The 15262-nt window shown below is 36.3% G+C and overlaps 1 protein-coding gene across 1 annotated transcript; it reads right to left on the bottom strand.

Annotated features, from left to right (window-relative positions):
* Positions 1-1398: 1398 nt before the first annotated feature.
* LOC104234182 (NAC domain-containing protein 92-like) lies at positions 1399-3567 on the bottom strand. The gene is made up of 3 exons (XM_009787711.2): positions 3268-3567; positions 2925-3196; positions 1399-2149 (listed from the first exon to the last, which is right to left on the bottom strand). Exons 1-3 carry the CDS (start codon positions 3473-3475, stop codon positions 1592-1594), a joined length of 1038 nt encoding a protein of 345 aa, XP_009786013.1. The 5' UTR covers positions 3476-3567; the 3' UTR covers positions 1399-1591.
* Positions 3568-15262: the final 11695 nt, after the last annotated feature.

Here is a 15262-nt window from a genome sequence, read left to right as displayed (position 1 = left end):
GCCTCGTTACTACCTCGTCAGGGTTAGGCTCGATACTAATTGGGTACATTGGGTCGGTTATACTCATACTATACTTCTGCACTTCTTGTGCATATCCGGACATTAATTAGTACCAGTGGAGTTCTGAGAGGTGCTTAGTGGATACCAGTCAAGTAATTCGAGGTAACGCTGTATTCCGTCCGTAGGCCTCAGAGTCATCTTTCTATTTCTAGTGTATTGTTTCTACTTTCCGACAATATTGTATTTCTTTTAAAACAATGTATTTAGTAAACTCTAGTAGCTTATGTACTTGTGATTCCACGTTTTGGGATGGTTGAAAGTTAGTGTTGATCGTAGACTTATCATGTATACTTTTATTGAGTTGCTTTTACATTCTATTATTACTTGCCGTTAGTCGTTAATAGAAATCCTTTCACATTTTCTGTTGTGTGTTGGCTAGCTTAGCAAGCGGTGTTAGGTGCTATTACAATCCCGATTGATTGGGATTTTGGATCGTGACAGCTAGAATGAAGTCTATTGGAGTAGTATTTAATTTGATGATTGTGGGAGAAGTTTAATCACAGATGACCGCATCTATACGAGTGGATACGAGTATTATCCGACCTCAAACTCCGGTGTGTCATAATATGCAACAACAGAAGTTAAATAGGGTGTTATCTGTTCTTTTTTTTTTTTTTAGTAAAGATGGATATACGTAGGCATAGTAGAGTAGATGGACAAGAAAAGGAGGAGATAACGTGTGAGCTACAGATTCATTAAAGGAGAGAAAGGGAATATTCGAACAGCTAAGGATATATATGATCCACAATACCAGATTTAAGGATGAAGTTACGTTGGACAGAAGTTGAAGCTTCATTTAAGAAATCTATGCCTTGTAATTTGTCTAATGACGAGAAGGGAGCAGTAGAACAATTATTAATTCCGATGAATGCGGTCAAGGAATCAATTGTCTGGAAAACCTATGCCTTTTGCTCACCTCATAAGTAGAACATGCATATTATCATTTTGAATGGGATGTCTCTCCCTCCGTCTACTCCCTCTCCTCCCCCAACCACAAAAGCAAAAAATAAATTAAAGGGATTAATTTGATTACCTCTAAACTAAATTAATTGTGCTATATATATATATATAATAACTGAATTACTTAATAAAATATCGTTTGGATGCCAATGGTCATCTTTCTTAAAATATTACTACTGGTATTTGAAAAATTCCTTCTGTCAAAGTAAACTTTATGTCAATATATTACATATAGAATTACTCAAAAGGTTTTATGCGAATGATGGTTAAAACTCTTGTAAATCCTTCAATAAATTTTTGCGACAACTCAAATAAGAGATGTTTTATTTCTAAAACTTAATTACACCATCAAGTAAAGCTATAATATTTCACAAAGAGTTAACTTAAAAATAAATTAACAAATAAAAGAAAAGAATGTTAACATTACATAAAAGGTAGTAGTAATCATCAACCCCTTCAAATTAGTATATATTCTATCTCAGTGAAAAGAATTACCTAAAGAGTTAAAGACAAATGAGTAAGCTGTACAATATAATGTCCTAATTATTTCCTCTAACAGATTAAAATCAAGCTAATAATTCCATATGGAATCAAGATCTGCAGCTATATTGCTATCAAATCCTTGCTTTGGAATCACTGAAGAAATCTCGTTAGTATCCTGTGAAAGACTAATCATATTGTTCGACGAGAGCTGCTGCCTTTCTAATGCAGTACCATTCTTGGAATAATCAGAAATTTTTGAATTCGAAGGACGTGATTGATCATGGTTGAACGATGAGTTACTGGAACTGGCAAGCTGGTTGTTGTGCTCATAATCATGAATGCCAGTGAAGATATAATGTGTGGGTACAAATAATCCGTAGCTCTTCTCATCCTCTCGTAATAGCGGCTGCTCGTAGGCGTAATTGTTGAAGATGCCAGTGGAAAAGTAGGCTGAAGAGTGAATTTCATCGAATGTCGATGTAGTAGTAGCGGCTTTTATGTTGAGTTCATCTCGAACATCACTACTTTTTGGGATTTCTATTAAACAAGGCAGTGAAGAGGGACTATCTAAGAGATCTTCCATAAATAGTGAACCTCTTCGTATTCCTATGTTCTTGTGGAAAACTTTACAAATAACCCATTCGTCCTGCCATCATTTAATTATAGCAAAATTAGTATCGACACTTTGATTAAATTCCCGTGCAAATTAAATGAATAAGTCATCAAAATGATAATTAGTATAAAAAATTTATGATAATCAATCATATATTAGTAAAATTAGTCATCTGAACATAAAGTGTCCAATCAACTATATCATGTTCAATCACTGGTGGTGAAGCCAAATGGTGATAAGGGTGGTCAGTTCGTCGAAAAATTGCACTGTGTACATAGGTAAAATATTACTCCCTTCGTTTCAGTTTATGTGAAACTATTTCTTTTTTGGTTCGTTCCAAAAAGAATGACCCCTTTCTAAATTTGGAAACAATTTAGGTTAAACTTATAATTCTACCCTTGATGAGAAACTTTTATAACCACACAAATACTCTGGGCCCCTTTTTGACTTGTTTAGGACCACAAATTTCAAAAGTCTTTATTTTTTCTTAAACTCCGTGCCCAGTCAAACATGTTCACATAAATTGAAACAAGGGAGTACGTTTTAGAGGAATATAACACATATTAAACACCCTTTGTCGGAATTTTTTTTTCACTTTTTTTAAATTTGAACACCCTTAGACAAATTTCTAACTTTGCTATTGTGTTAAATAATATTGATAATGTAAAAGTTCTTTAAACTATTCGTGTATATAAGTTAATTCCTTTTATCACAGTGAAAATTTGTTGAACTGAATTTTGAAGTTTAAAGTAAATAATCATTTATGGCAAATTAAAGTAAAACACAAATTAAGGAAGTATGAATGTACCATAGCTGGCTTGTGAAAAGAAAGTTTTCTATGGAGTCTATATTCATGCATGACCCAATTGGTCTTCTCTCCTTTAGGAGCTCTTCCTTTGTAGAAGACAAGAGTTTTTTTCATTCCAACAAGACAACCTTTGACCTTGTAAATTTCCTTATCTTTCCCAGTAGCTTTCCAATAACCTGATTCTGTTGCACGATTTGTTCTCATTCCTGTTGGATACTTCCTATCTCTTTGCCAAAAGAAATACCATTCTTTTTCTCCCATTTTTGCCTTAGCTGCAACGTCCATCAATTTGAATTATGAATTATGAAAAAATTGAATTTATTTGTTTTGAAGTAATAATTACCAGGTAAATCCCAAGGTTCGGACTTATTCAAATCAACTTCTGCAACAGCAATAGCTGTAAATCTCTTGTTCATAACTTTCTCTCTAAGGTAGCAAGTGATAATTTCTTCATCAGTTGGATGAAACCTAAAACCAGGAGGAAGCTGGTCTAATATGTCATCACGATGCATATCAGCTTCTTGATTAATAACCTGCATAGAAGTACCCATAACCAACAAAAATAAGGAATAATTAGTTTATAAATTACCAGTCAGGAATTGCAAAGATATCAGACTTTTCTTTACTAGCTAGCTTATTTGCTTGTAGAAAGGGTCTTATATAGAGAATTGGTCATGAGAAGGAAGAAAGGAAGAAAAGAGGGTTACTCTTCTTTGTTATTAAGATCCTTCGGCTGCAAGTCACTTAGAATGCAAGCCTCTTTAGTCGCATATATTATATGATTATTAGAATAATAAGAAAAATGATATGATGGGAAGCTTTCATCACTACCTATTTGAAAATGGATGTGAAAAAGAGGAAACTAACACAAAAATTCTACTAGAGGCCAGTTGAGGCAGAAAGAGTCAAGAGTCTGTTGTTTCTGCGATGGAAGGTGGGGAGTAGGGAGCCAAGCACAGTGGACCCCACATTCTGTTCCTTTTTCATATACTTTTCACATTAATTAAAGTTGATGATTTACTGGTACTTCCCCGTCTTAATTTATGCCGTGGTATTTGACTCGACATGAAATTATGAGAAAAAAGATATTTGAAATTTATGGTCTAAAACAAATTATAAATAATTGTGTAAGTGTAAATTATTTCATTAAGAGTAAATTAAAATTTTTAAAGTTAAATTATTTCTAATAAATATGACATTCTTTTTGGGACAAACTACAAGTAGTATGAGATATAAATAGGGACAAACATAGTAGGAATTTTCTACTCCCTCTATTTCAATTTAGATGGGGTAATTTGACTTGGCACGGAGTTTAAGAGAAAAAATAGAGACTTTTAAAATGTGTGGTCTTAAAAGTTTAAGGGGTAAAAGTTTTATGGGGCCATGACATTTGTGTGGTTATAAAACCTTCTCATTAATGGTAAAATTGGTAAAATATAGGGTGTGTTTCGTATGAAGAAAAATATTTTTCGAAAAATATTTTCCAATTTTCTCATATTTGGTTGACTTAAATATTTTGGAAAACATTTTCCTTATGAACTTATTTTCCTCCAATTGGAGGAAAAATATTTTCCTTATCAATAGAAGGGAAAACATTTTCCAAAACTCCTTCTCAACCTTCCCCACCCTCACTAACCCACCCCACCCCCTCTCCAAAAAAATATTTTTTTACCTTAATTTTTTTTTTTGCAATTTTAAATTTCTGTTCCCTTCCCCCTCAACCTAACTTCTGGAATTTTTTTTTTAAATATATTTTTCAGTTTTAATTTTTTTATTTATCGATTTAAAGGTTCAAAATTTTACAAGTTCCAAAATTATGAGTTCGGAGGCTTATGTGTATGGAAGTTTATGAGTTTAGAAATTATAAAGTTTACAGGTTCGAAATTCCGTGGTTTTGAAAGTTTAGCGGTTCGAAAGTTTATGAAATTTGTGGGTTCGGAAGGTTGTTGGTTTTAAAGTTTATGGCTTCATGTTTATTATATCTAAATTATTTATAAATACTCTTGAGAAGTCATTTTCCTTAATTTGCGTACCAAACACCGGAAAATGAATAGGACTACTACTTGTTTTCCAAGAAAATATTTTCTTGGAAAACATTTCCGTTATACCAAACACACCCATAGAGTTTAAAGTTGAATTATTTCCAATTCTATAAATATGTCATTCTTTTTGTAATGGAATAATAAGGAAAGTGTGTCATCTAATTTGAAATAGAGAGAGTAATATTACCTCCTTTTAACACTCTTTTCTTTTAATTTTATTTGAAAATAGTATGATATCTTTATATTTTAGATTTTATTTTTTAATTTTTAACTTTTTTGTTTTACTTTTAATAATGGAATCCTCTTACAATCATGAAAATCTCACATCACTCTTAATATCACAAGTTTTGTCAAGTCTTTTATTTTTATTTTTGAATTATGTGAAGTCAAACACTGTTATATAAAATGAAATGGAGGCTAAGATGACCTTGTTCAGTTATTGTGTATGATCCATTTGTGTTTAAGAAGTGTTTACCCGTAAAACGGTACAGTGATTTCTAGATAAATAAATTAATTTGATTCTGAAATAATAAAAAAATTGAATAAATATGTAATGCTTAGCCTTGATATGAAGACGAAAGGGTAGAAATAATAATTCTGGGAATGAGGTCTCCGGGCGCAATAATAATGAAACCAAGAAGTAAGAAGATAAAATTTTATAGAGCTTTAAATAAATTATAGCATAAGTTTTTTAGAAAATTCCTCCTTTTACAATTATAACAGAGCTGACTATTTATAGCCGCACCTAGGGAACAAGGTCCTAGGATCATGCCCTTCTTTAATATCAATTATAAGGGACATTGATGAAGGTGTAACGGTGAGCATATCTCTCTATAACGGGCAGCACACTGAATGATGTGGTATAATCCCCATTAAATTCCAACGGGCGGAGGATATTTATTGCATCTTTACGAATGTCATTCTTTCTGGTGACAAACGAGATGATTGCCTTCGGTTCCAAGCGTCACTCTTTTAAGTGGCCACCTGGCATAGCATATTTTACCCTATACAGATAGTCCACATGCTTTCCGGTGACATAATTTTGCGTCACCGGGAAGTTAGTAGAAACACTCTTTTTGGCGGGAATTACTATAATTCCTTCTGAAAATCTTTTGACGGTTGATTAGACGCACGTCTATCTGCATTTAATACCTCAAACATGGGTCATCCCCCGATTCAATATAGTTTTTGCCGGTTATCTAGGTAATCATGGCCACAAATTTAGCTGCCTAAACCTTTTCTTATACGCATCAACCTTCTCCATTCATACTCTATAATTCTCCAAATTCTCTAAAACTCTCTTTATTCAACTCGCATCTTGTTCTTCAACAAAACTTTTCTTTCATCCATAACATATAATGGCTTCTTCTTCAAAGAACACCAGTTCTTCAAAGAACAAGAACAAAGCCGAGGATGTTGCTCCTCCAACAGTCGGTACCATCATCCCTAGAATTCTTGTTACAACAAAAGACATTAAAGAGAAATTCCCTTCAGCTAATTCTCGTACACAGACCATTAGCCGGTATCCTTCTTCCATCCACCTTTCTAGCATTTCTGATATGAAGGAAGTTGTCGCTGCCAAGATTTGGACATTATTGCTCTTGATCTATCAGAGTGACCCTACCCAGGGAGGGTTTTAAATACTTCTACACGTATCCCTTTACTTTGAGAGCGTTTTTTTAGTAGAGAGCTTGACTCCGTTATTATGGAGTCCTGCCTCTGCTACCAGGTGTGTTTGAAACAAGTAAGTCCCTTTGTGTGGAGGCCGGTTGCTTGTCTTCGACGTTTGTGCCAAGAGACGGGAGAGGAGCAAGCTTTAGCTCATATGATGAATCTCTATTCCCCCAAAATCTTCCATGGGGGAATGATAAATTTCAGCAAACGCGACCACCATGCTCTATTATCTAGCATGGATGATGACAACAACCGTCGGTGTATGAAACAGTTCGTTGCAGTTGCCACCAATGACATCATTTTGGCAACGGCTTCATACTTTCCGGAATCATGGAATCGCATTCGTAAGATCCTTGTTTAATATTTCTTTCATTAGGAATTTTTCCATATACCTATTGATCCTCCTTTCTTCGTCTGTCTCAAAAACTCGATGGTTCTACCTAGGGTGGAAATCTTGGACCAACGGGTCCAAAAAATCCTGAACGCCACTACGCCCGAAACTCGCACGTGGAAAGAACTGGCCCTCAGATACGGGTGGAAGGCCAAAAATCATGGTAACTCCTACTTATGTCATTTCTGCTTTTCGAATGAGGAAATTGATTGATCCTTTCCCCCAGTCTCGGTTGTTATCCCCGAGGAGGATATTTTGGTTGATCCTACTAATACAACGAGGCTGCTTTAGGAGGGGTTTACTCGAACAGGTGTCTTTGGGCCTGCTTCAGGTACAATTATTTCTTCACGGAGTCCTCGGCCATAAAACAAACAACCAAAAAGAAAGCGTTCCTCCGTGGCCGGGGGAAAGAATAAGCGGCCAAAGAATGCCGCCCCCGAGTCATCTCCGGAAGTCGTGGTGACGAGCCCTTCGCTTGGGCCGGTCATAGACACCGTGATGATCGATGATGATTGAGAATCTAGTGATGAGGGAGTTTCTCTACATAGAAGACGATGATCCTTATCATCTCAACAGAATGCTCAACATGTTAAGTTAGTTACACTAACTGAGGACGATGTCTCGGCGCTTTGGGGGGAGCTTTAAATCATGGAAAATGTCAACTCTTATTTCACGCTCCCAATAACTGTGCCTGGTACTGTGAGGCTGAGTACTGGGCCCATGCTGTCTTTGATTGATGAGAAATCAGCAATTAGCACTGTGTTCGCCGCAGCTGCTTCTCATCCTCCAACGCCATCAGCTTTATCAGCTTCTTCACTAACTCTTTCGCCAGCAATTGCTACATCATCTCCATCTGTCGCGTCTGCCCGAGAAGAAGATGTTACTCTTCCGACTTCCCGAGAAGAAGATGTTACTCTTCCCCAGTCCTAGTTTATGGGATTTTGGGGCAAAATTATGGTGCCCCCTCAGAAGATCCACAAAGGAGGAGGAACGTTACTCTCTCGGTCTCCACCGAATGCAATTTGCTCTCCCGGCCGGTGGAACTTGCTAACTATCTAAAGCTTTTGGCTTCAGAGAAAGACTAGGAAAAGATATAGGCTCTCTCGGGAGAGTGCTTGTTGAACAATGCCATGCATAATGCCGCAGTGGTACATTCTTTACTTCCTTTGCTATTTCTTCTATTTTTGCCTGAAAATATCCTGAATTTGCCCCTCTTATTTCGTAGGCCAACTTTCTTGCTTCCGAGGGCCTTCAAATGTTGATTTGGGAAAAGGAGGAACATACCTCCGAGTGGGATCAACTTTTGGTTGAGCGGGATCAAGTCGTTGCTTGCCTCTCAAAATTGGAAATCAAAGCTACTGAGGTGGTAGTGTTAGAGGCTCGTTTACAGCAAAGTGAGCAAGAAGTGAAGGCCCTTAGCCAAGAGATTTCCCCATTGAGGGTTCAATTTGAAGAGGCTAAGGCCAAATGGTGTAACACCCCGTACATTCGGACTAGGTGTGGATATGTTAAATGGGTATTAATCTAATATTTTAGACATATGAAGTCCTAGCGGGATGAGTATGGGTGAAAATAGTTATTTTAGAATCAAGACGAAGAGTGAGGTGTACAAGATTCGAAAAAATCTACTAAGTTTACACGAGGACGTTGAGGTGGATGTGCAGGCAAACTAGGATGGATAAGATTAGGAATGAAGATATTCGGGAGAAAGTGGTCGTGTCCTCGATGGATGACAAGATGCGGGAAGCTAGTCTTAGATGGTTCGGGCATGTGTGGAGGAGAAGTCCAAATGCCCCAGTAAGGAGATGTGAGCGGTTGGCTTTGACAAGTATAAGAATAGGTAGAGGGCGGCCCAAGAAGTATTGGGGAGAGTTGATCAGGTAGGACATGGCAAGACTTCAGATTTTCGAGGACATGGCCCTTGATTGGAAAGTGTGGAGGTCTAACATTAGGGTTGTAGGATAGGGGTAGCGGATCTCTTTGCTACTCCATACCGGGTGAGAGGATAGTCTGATAGGGTTGTGTCCTAGAGTGCTAGAGGTTATTGTTGTGTCCACACGTCTCTTTCACTTTTCATAGTACCGAGCCTTTTTTACGTGTTATTGTGATTATTTTTCATCTATTTTCTATAACTTTTGATTCTGTTATTATTTCTATGCTTTCTGTTATTGGTACTGATATAATGTCTTTTTTCTTCTTGAGCCGAGGGTCTATCGTAAACAGCCTCTCTACCCCTTGGGATAGGGGTAAGGTCTGTGTACACTACACCCTCACCAGACCCCACTTGTGGGATTTTACTAGGTTGTTGTTGTTACACATAATACAGCAGATACTACATTATTACTCACAACAAAATAATCCATGTATTTTAATTAATTGCTTAAATAATTTATGTAGTAGGAGTATCATATAATTCTCACCTATTTAGACCATAAACTTAATAAACCCTAGAAGTATGTGATGTAACGACCCGTTCGGTCGTTTTGAGAGTTATAGCCCCGATCCCCTACTTACCGATTCCCCCGTATCTTTTTCTGCTTATGTGACTTGCCGGGAGATTTTGTTTTGGTTTTTGGAGTGTTTTGGGATACTTAGTCCCTAAACGGAGGCTTAAGTCTTAGGATTTAGACCGTAGTCGGAATTGTGTGAAGACAACTCCGAAATGGAGTTTCGTTAGTTGCATTATCTTCGTTGGGTAATTTGGGACTTAGGGGCGTATCCGGATTGTACTTTGGAGGTCTGTAGCTGATTTATGCTTGAAATGGCGAAATTCAAATTTTTAGAGATTTTGATCGGTAGTGGACTTTTTGATATCAGGGTTGGAATATGATTCCGGAAGTTAGAGTAGGTCTGTAATGTTAAATATGACTTATATGCAAAATTTGAGGTCAATCGGACGTGGTTTGATATGTTTCGGCGTCGGTTGTAGAAATTTGAAGTTTCAAGTTCATTAAATTTGAGTTGGAGGGTGATGCATAATTTTAGGTTGTTTGATATGATTTGAGGGCTCGACTAAGTTCGTATGGTATTTTAGGATTGGTTGGTATGTTTGGTTGAGGTCCCAGGGGCCTCAGGTGTGTTTTGGATGCCCAACGAGTCATTTTTGGACTTTGGAAGATAGCAGAGTTTCTGGTGTTTTGTTGCAAATTTTTCTTCATCGTGTTTGCGAGAGAGGTCTCGCGATCACGTAGGGAATCTGAGAGTCTAGCTGAAGTTTTTTCTTCGCGTTCGCGAAGAGGAGCCCGCGTTCGCAAAGGTATGGTCAATGGAAGCATCGCGAACGCGAGGAGTGGAATGCGTTCACGTAGAGGAAAGTGGAGCAACTGGGACCCCAAGGAATTGTTCTACATGTTCGTGAAGCATCAGGAGATGGAAGGTACACGTTCGCGAGAGGTCCATCCCGATCGCGAAAGAGGAATTTCGGATCAGCAAATATTTGTTCATCGCGTTCGCGAGAGTGATGCCGCGTTCACAAAGAAGGGAGCACCTGGGCAGATTTAAAATTTCAAAATCGAGGGTTTATGTCATTTTTTACCATTTGGACTTGAGAGCTCGGAATTAGGTATTTTTGGAGAGATTTTCACGTGGGTGTTTGGGGTAAGTGATTCTTACATAGTTTTGGTTAATTCCCATGATTATGTCTTTAATTTCATCAAATTAGTGATTTGGGGTGAAAAATTGGAAAAAATTTGAGAAACGTTCTTAGGCCGAATTTTGGGGTTTTGATCGAGATTTTGGTATTGAATTTGAGTAATTTTGGTACGTGTGAACTTGTAAGTGAATAGGTGTTCATATTTTGTGACTTTTACCCGATTTCAAGACGTGGGTCTGGGGAGGCTTTTTGGGCGATTTTCCAATTTTTTGCTTTACCTTTGATTTCATTAGCTAGATTAGTTCCTTGTAGTTATATTTATGTTATGTAATTAATTTTGGCTAGATTTGGTCCATTAGGAGTCGGATATTCATGGGAAAAACATTGTTACATATTGATTTGAGCTTGGTTCGAGGTAAGTGGCTTGCCTAACCTTGTGTGGGGGAACTCTCCTTAGGATTTGGTACTGTTTTTGATATGTGAGCTCCGTGTACGTGAGGTGACGAGTACGTACACGGGCTAATTGTTGTAAAAAAATGATTTCTGCCAAGTAATAACCTGTTTTCTTCTTATTTGAGTTATACCAGCATGTGTAGTATCCTTTTTATCCTAGAATAGCATATTTACGTGCCTTAATTTCTTAACTGAACTTTGTGCAGTATGCTTAGTGGATTTCCTGCTTTTCCTTGACTTGTACTTAGTCTAAACTGCACATTTTCTGTTGTAACTGTTATCCTATTGTTTGAGTTGCATATTTACTTTGGGACTACGGAACGGTATTCCTGGAGATCCCCATATTTTGCATATTTACTTTGGGACTACGGAACGATATTTCGGAAGATTCCACTGCACATTTACTTTGGGACTACGGAACAGTATTCCGGGAGATCCCCCTGCATATTTACATTTGAGACTACGAGATGGTATCTCGAGAGATCCCCTGTTGTTATTTCTGTGTATTGAGTTGTTACCTTTCTATGATTTCATTCTTGTTAAGTTCCAGTCTTTATTTTACTGCAATATTTCATTCTGTCTTATTTTTATTATATATATATACCAGTAAGGCCCTGACCTGACCTTGTCACTACTATACCGAGGTTAGGCTTGACACTTACTGGGTATCGTTGTGGTTAGACGTGGGCATCGATCGGCTCAGTTTGGTTGTGAATATTATCGGTTTAGCATATCGGTTATCGGTTTATAAATCTCATAAACCGATAACCAAACCGATAAGATATCAGTTATCGGTTAATCGACTATCGATCATTATCGGTTCAATTATCGATTTACCCGACAAGATAAATCAATCTAGAGTTTAGCAAAAAAGAGAAGACAATTCACTCGAGTTAAGCAAAAAATAGAAGAATTTACATATAGTATACTACCTATTTCTGTGTTTTGTCCAGTGGCCACAACTGGAATAGTACTAATTCTTCAACAATAGTTGTCCAAATACTTAATAATAATACAAAGTAGTAGCAATTTCATCTTACAATTAACAAGTCCAAACATATAGTACTAACAGTCCAAGATAAACTGGATGTTGTTTGTCAAATGCTTAACCTGGAAAAAAAAATCATAGAACAAAACCTTGATTTGTGCATGGGCAATACTAACACAGAAATGAAAAATACCTAGAAAGCAAGAAAATGTTGCCCTGTTGTAAAAGCTCAGCGTACTGTACAGAAGAATAATGTTCAAAAATATACCCGAAAGTGACGAAGATTGTCGATTGATAATTGATAAGTGCGAAGAGAAATTGGTAGTAAGTATAGTCTGCACAACGTGAGCTCACAAAATTATGAAACGAAAATAAAAAATAAAGAATCATTAACAGTCAAAAATATCAATATGTAGATGAATTTTGTTATAGAAATTAAAAGCCTAATGTATAAGACTAAAGACTTATGCTAGGAGTAACTAGTAAGGTCTATGAAGAATGAAGATGAAGCAACTGAAGAGTGCGGCTGAGAAAAAATAGGAGAGAATAAACTGAAGCCCTAGCATATATATATATATATATACACACACACACACACACACACACACACACACTTAAGGGTAACGTCGTAATTCTATTAATTCTTATTGGGTTATCGGTTAACCCATTAACAAAATTGACAAATCGAGGCCCGAGCCGATAACCCAATAGTGAACAAATTCTAAACCGTTACCGAACCGTTAATCCAATAACCTAATACCGATAACCCAATAAATAATTAATGGTTCGGGTTATCGATTTTATCCGATATATGTCCAGCCCTAGTTGTGGTGTACTCATGTCTCTCATGCACATGTTTATCGTGTGCAGATCCAGGTACCTCCTACCAGCCTCGAGTTTAGTTGCATGGTTGCTGCTGTTCAGAAGACTTCAAGGTGCATCTGCCGCATCCGCAGACCTCGGAGTCCCCCTTTATCCCCTTATGTCAATTTTTTCCTTATTTCTTAAGACACTAATGTATAGAACAATTAGAAATTCTTAGAAGCTTGTGACTTGCGGTGTTCCGGGTCTTGAGAAAGTTGTGTATATTTTAGGAGTTGATTATTGTATATGCCGGCCGACATTTCAAATATTTTATTTAAATTATCCGTTACTGTTAGTTGTTGATTTTTTTTCATGTTTTCATTTCATTTCCGCAAAGTGTTAGGCTTACCTAGTCGCAGAGACTAGGTGCCGCCACGACAATTCACGGAGGGGAAATTTGGGTCGTTTCAAATATGTCAGTCAAACTACCAGCTATGTCGATTTATAAGTAGCTCATTACAAAAATTGACCAATTCCTAAAATATTGCTAATATTAGCCAAATATTACTAATATTAGCCAATTAGCTATTTGTAGCAAAAAAATTAAATTTTTGCTTTATTTTGAGTGGGTGTTATGAGAATAGATTGGATACATCTTAAGGAGCTTGAATCTCAGTTTTGGGATAATTTGGTGAAGTTTTGAGGTGGTTTGAATTGAAAATTCAAAGTAAAAACTGAACATGAAAAAAAATTATATGTGTATCACACTTTGTGTCATTTGTGTATCATATATGTATCATATTTGTATCAATTGTGTATCACATGTATATCCATGTATACCTGTGTGTGAGATACATGTTTGATACATGTGCCGCAGAAGAATTTTTTGAACTCGATTTAATTGTGAATTTTGATACAAAACCAATCCAAATTACCTCCAATCTTCCTCAAATTTTGTATATTGACTTATCTATATGTTTTCAATTAATTTCAACTATACCCATTGAAAAAGTTCTTTTTTTGCTTAGATTTTTGGAATAATGTATTTCTTTTGCATTTTATCACCTTATTGACTACGTCATCCATGAAATTTCATCTTCATCTTGCATCTAATGTTGTTAATCACGTTTAAAATATAGAAGGTGATTTTTGCATTTGATTCTTTGAGAGAAAGAACCTTATTTATTTAGTTTTTCAATTTTTATATGTTTTTGGCTAGTTTTGATAAGTTTATGACTAATGGCTAGAGGTTGGTAAATTGAGACTTATTTGGGACATTTGTGTAAGTTTCCCTTTATTTTTCTTTTTCCTTGCGGGAGGTCAATAAATTTCCACAGAAAAATTGTTTGGGGGATGACTCCTGAGGAAAAACTTGAGTATGTGGCTGTAGAGGACTTTAAGAAAAGTGTTCCTCAAAGTCAAAACAAGAATCTGAAAAGTAATAAATCTTTTGTGACTAGTTGTCATTTGTATGAGGTTTTAGGGGGGAAAGAACTAACGGCTATATCATTTTGGGAGAAAAAGACATAATGCAAATGGACATTATAACAGAAAAGTGATTGGAAATTTGAAAAATAATTCATAATTAGTTTCTTGGTTTACAAAGAATATGATTCCTTAATTTGAAATCGGGTTTTGGTCAGTGATGATAGTACTTAAGTTTAACCCCTTTAACATAATCCCCTCCTTTATTTCCCCGCTAAAAACTTATCAACACCGAGTGTTTACACCAAATATGATTAAGTTAACCAAAGACAAACTAGTCTATTAGAATTCTTATTTAATTAATCAGTAATTAAAAAAGTAAATCATACTAATGTTAGAAAGACGTCAGTGTTTCTTCATTCTTCTTTCATTCCTTTTTTCCGATCTTCTTCTAATGTATGCTTTAATTCTTAAATTCTACATCCATTTTTTCATTTTCCGCGTCATTCCAAAACAACAACATAAACTATGATAAAGCTGTTAACATATAAGCCCTTCAGAATGTTGGCCTTCTCTGGATTAGTATTGCTATGAAGTTTAGTTGGTCAAGGACTGCAAGTGAATGAAACAAAATGAAAAATTACAGTCAAAATATGAAAATAATTTGAATTGGAGGATTACAACAATAACAATAACGACCCAGTATAATCCCACAAGTGGGGTCTGGGGAGGTTAATATGTACGCAGACCTTACCCCTACCCCGAAGGGTAGAGAGGCTGTTTCCAGGAGACCCTCGGCTCAAAAAAAGCAACAGGAGCCGATATATTAGTACCATAAAAATGCATAATAAAATAACAGCAATATAAGAGATATGAAATACAGAATACGAAATACGAAATAGATGGCTGGTATAGTAAAACTAGCAGGTAAAGCCCTGCATCAATAGACGACCAATGACAATCTTAGTC

The sequence above is a fragment of the Nicotiana sylvestris genome, chromosome 3 (genome assembly GCF_000393655.2).
Source record: "Nicotiana sylvestris chromosome 3, ASM39365v2, whole genome shotgun sequence".
NCBI lineage: Eukaryota > Viridiplantae > Streptophyta > Magnoliopsida > Solanales > Solanaceae > Nicotiana > Nicotiana sylvestris.
Note: the sequence above shows the minus strand (reverse complement) of the source record. Positions and strands in the feature narration are given on the sequence as shown.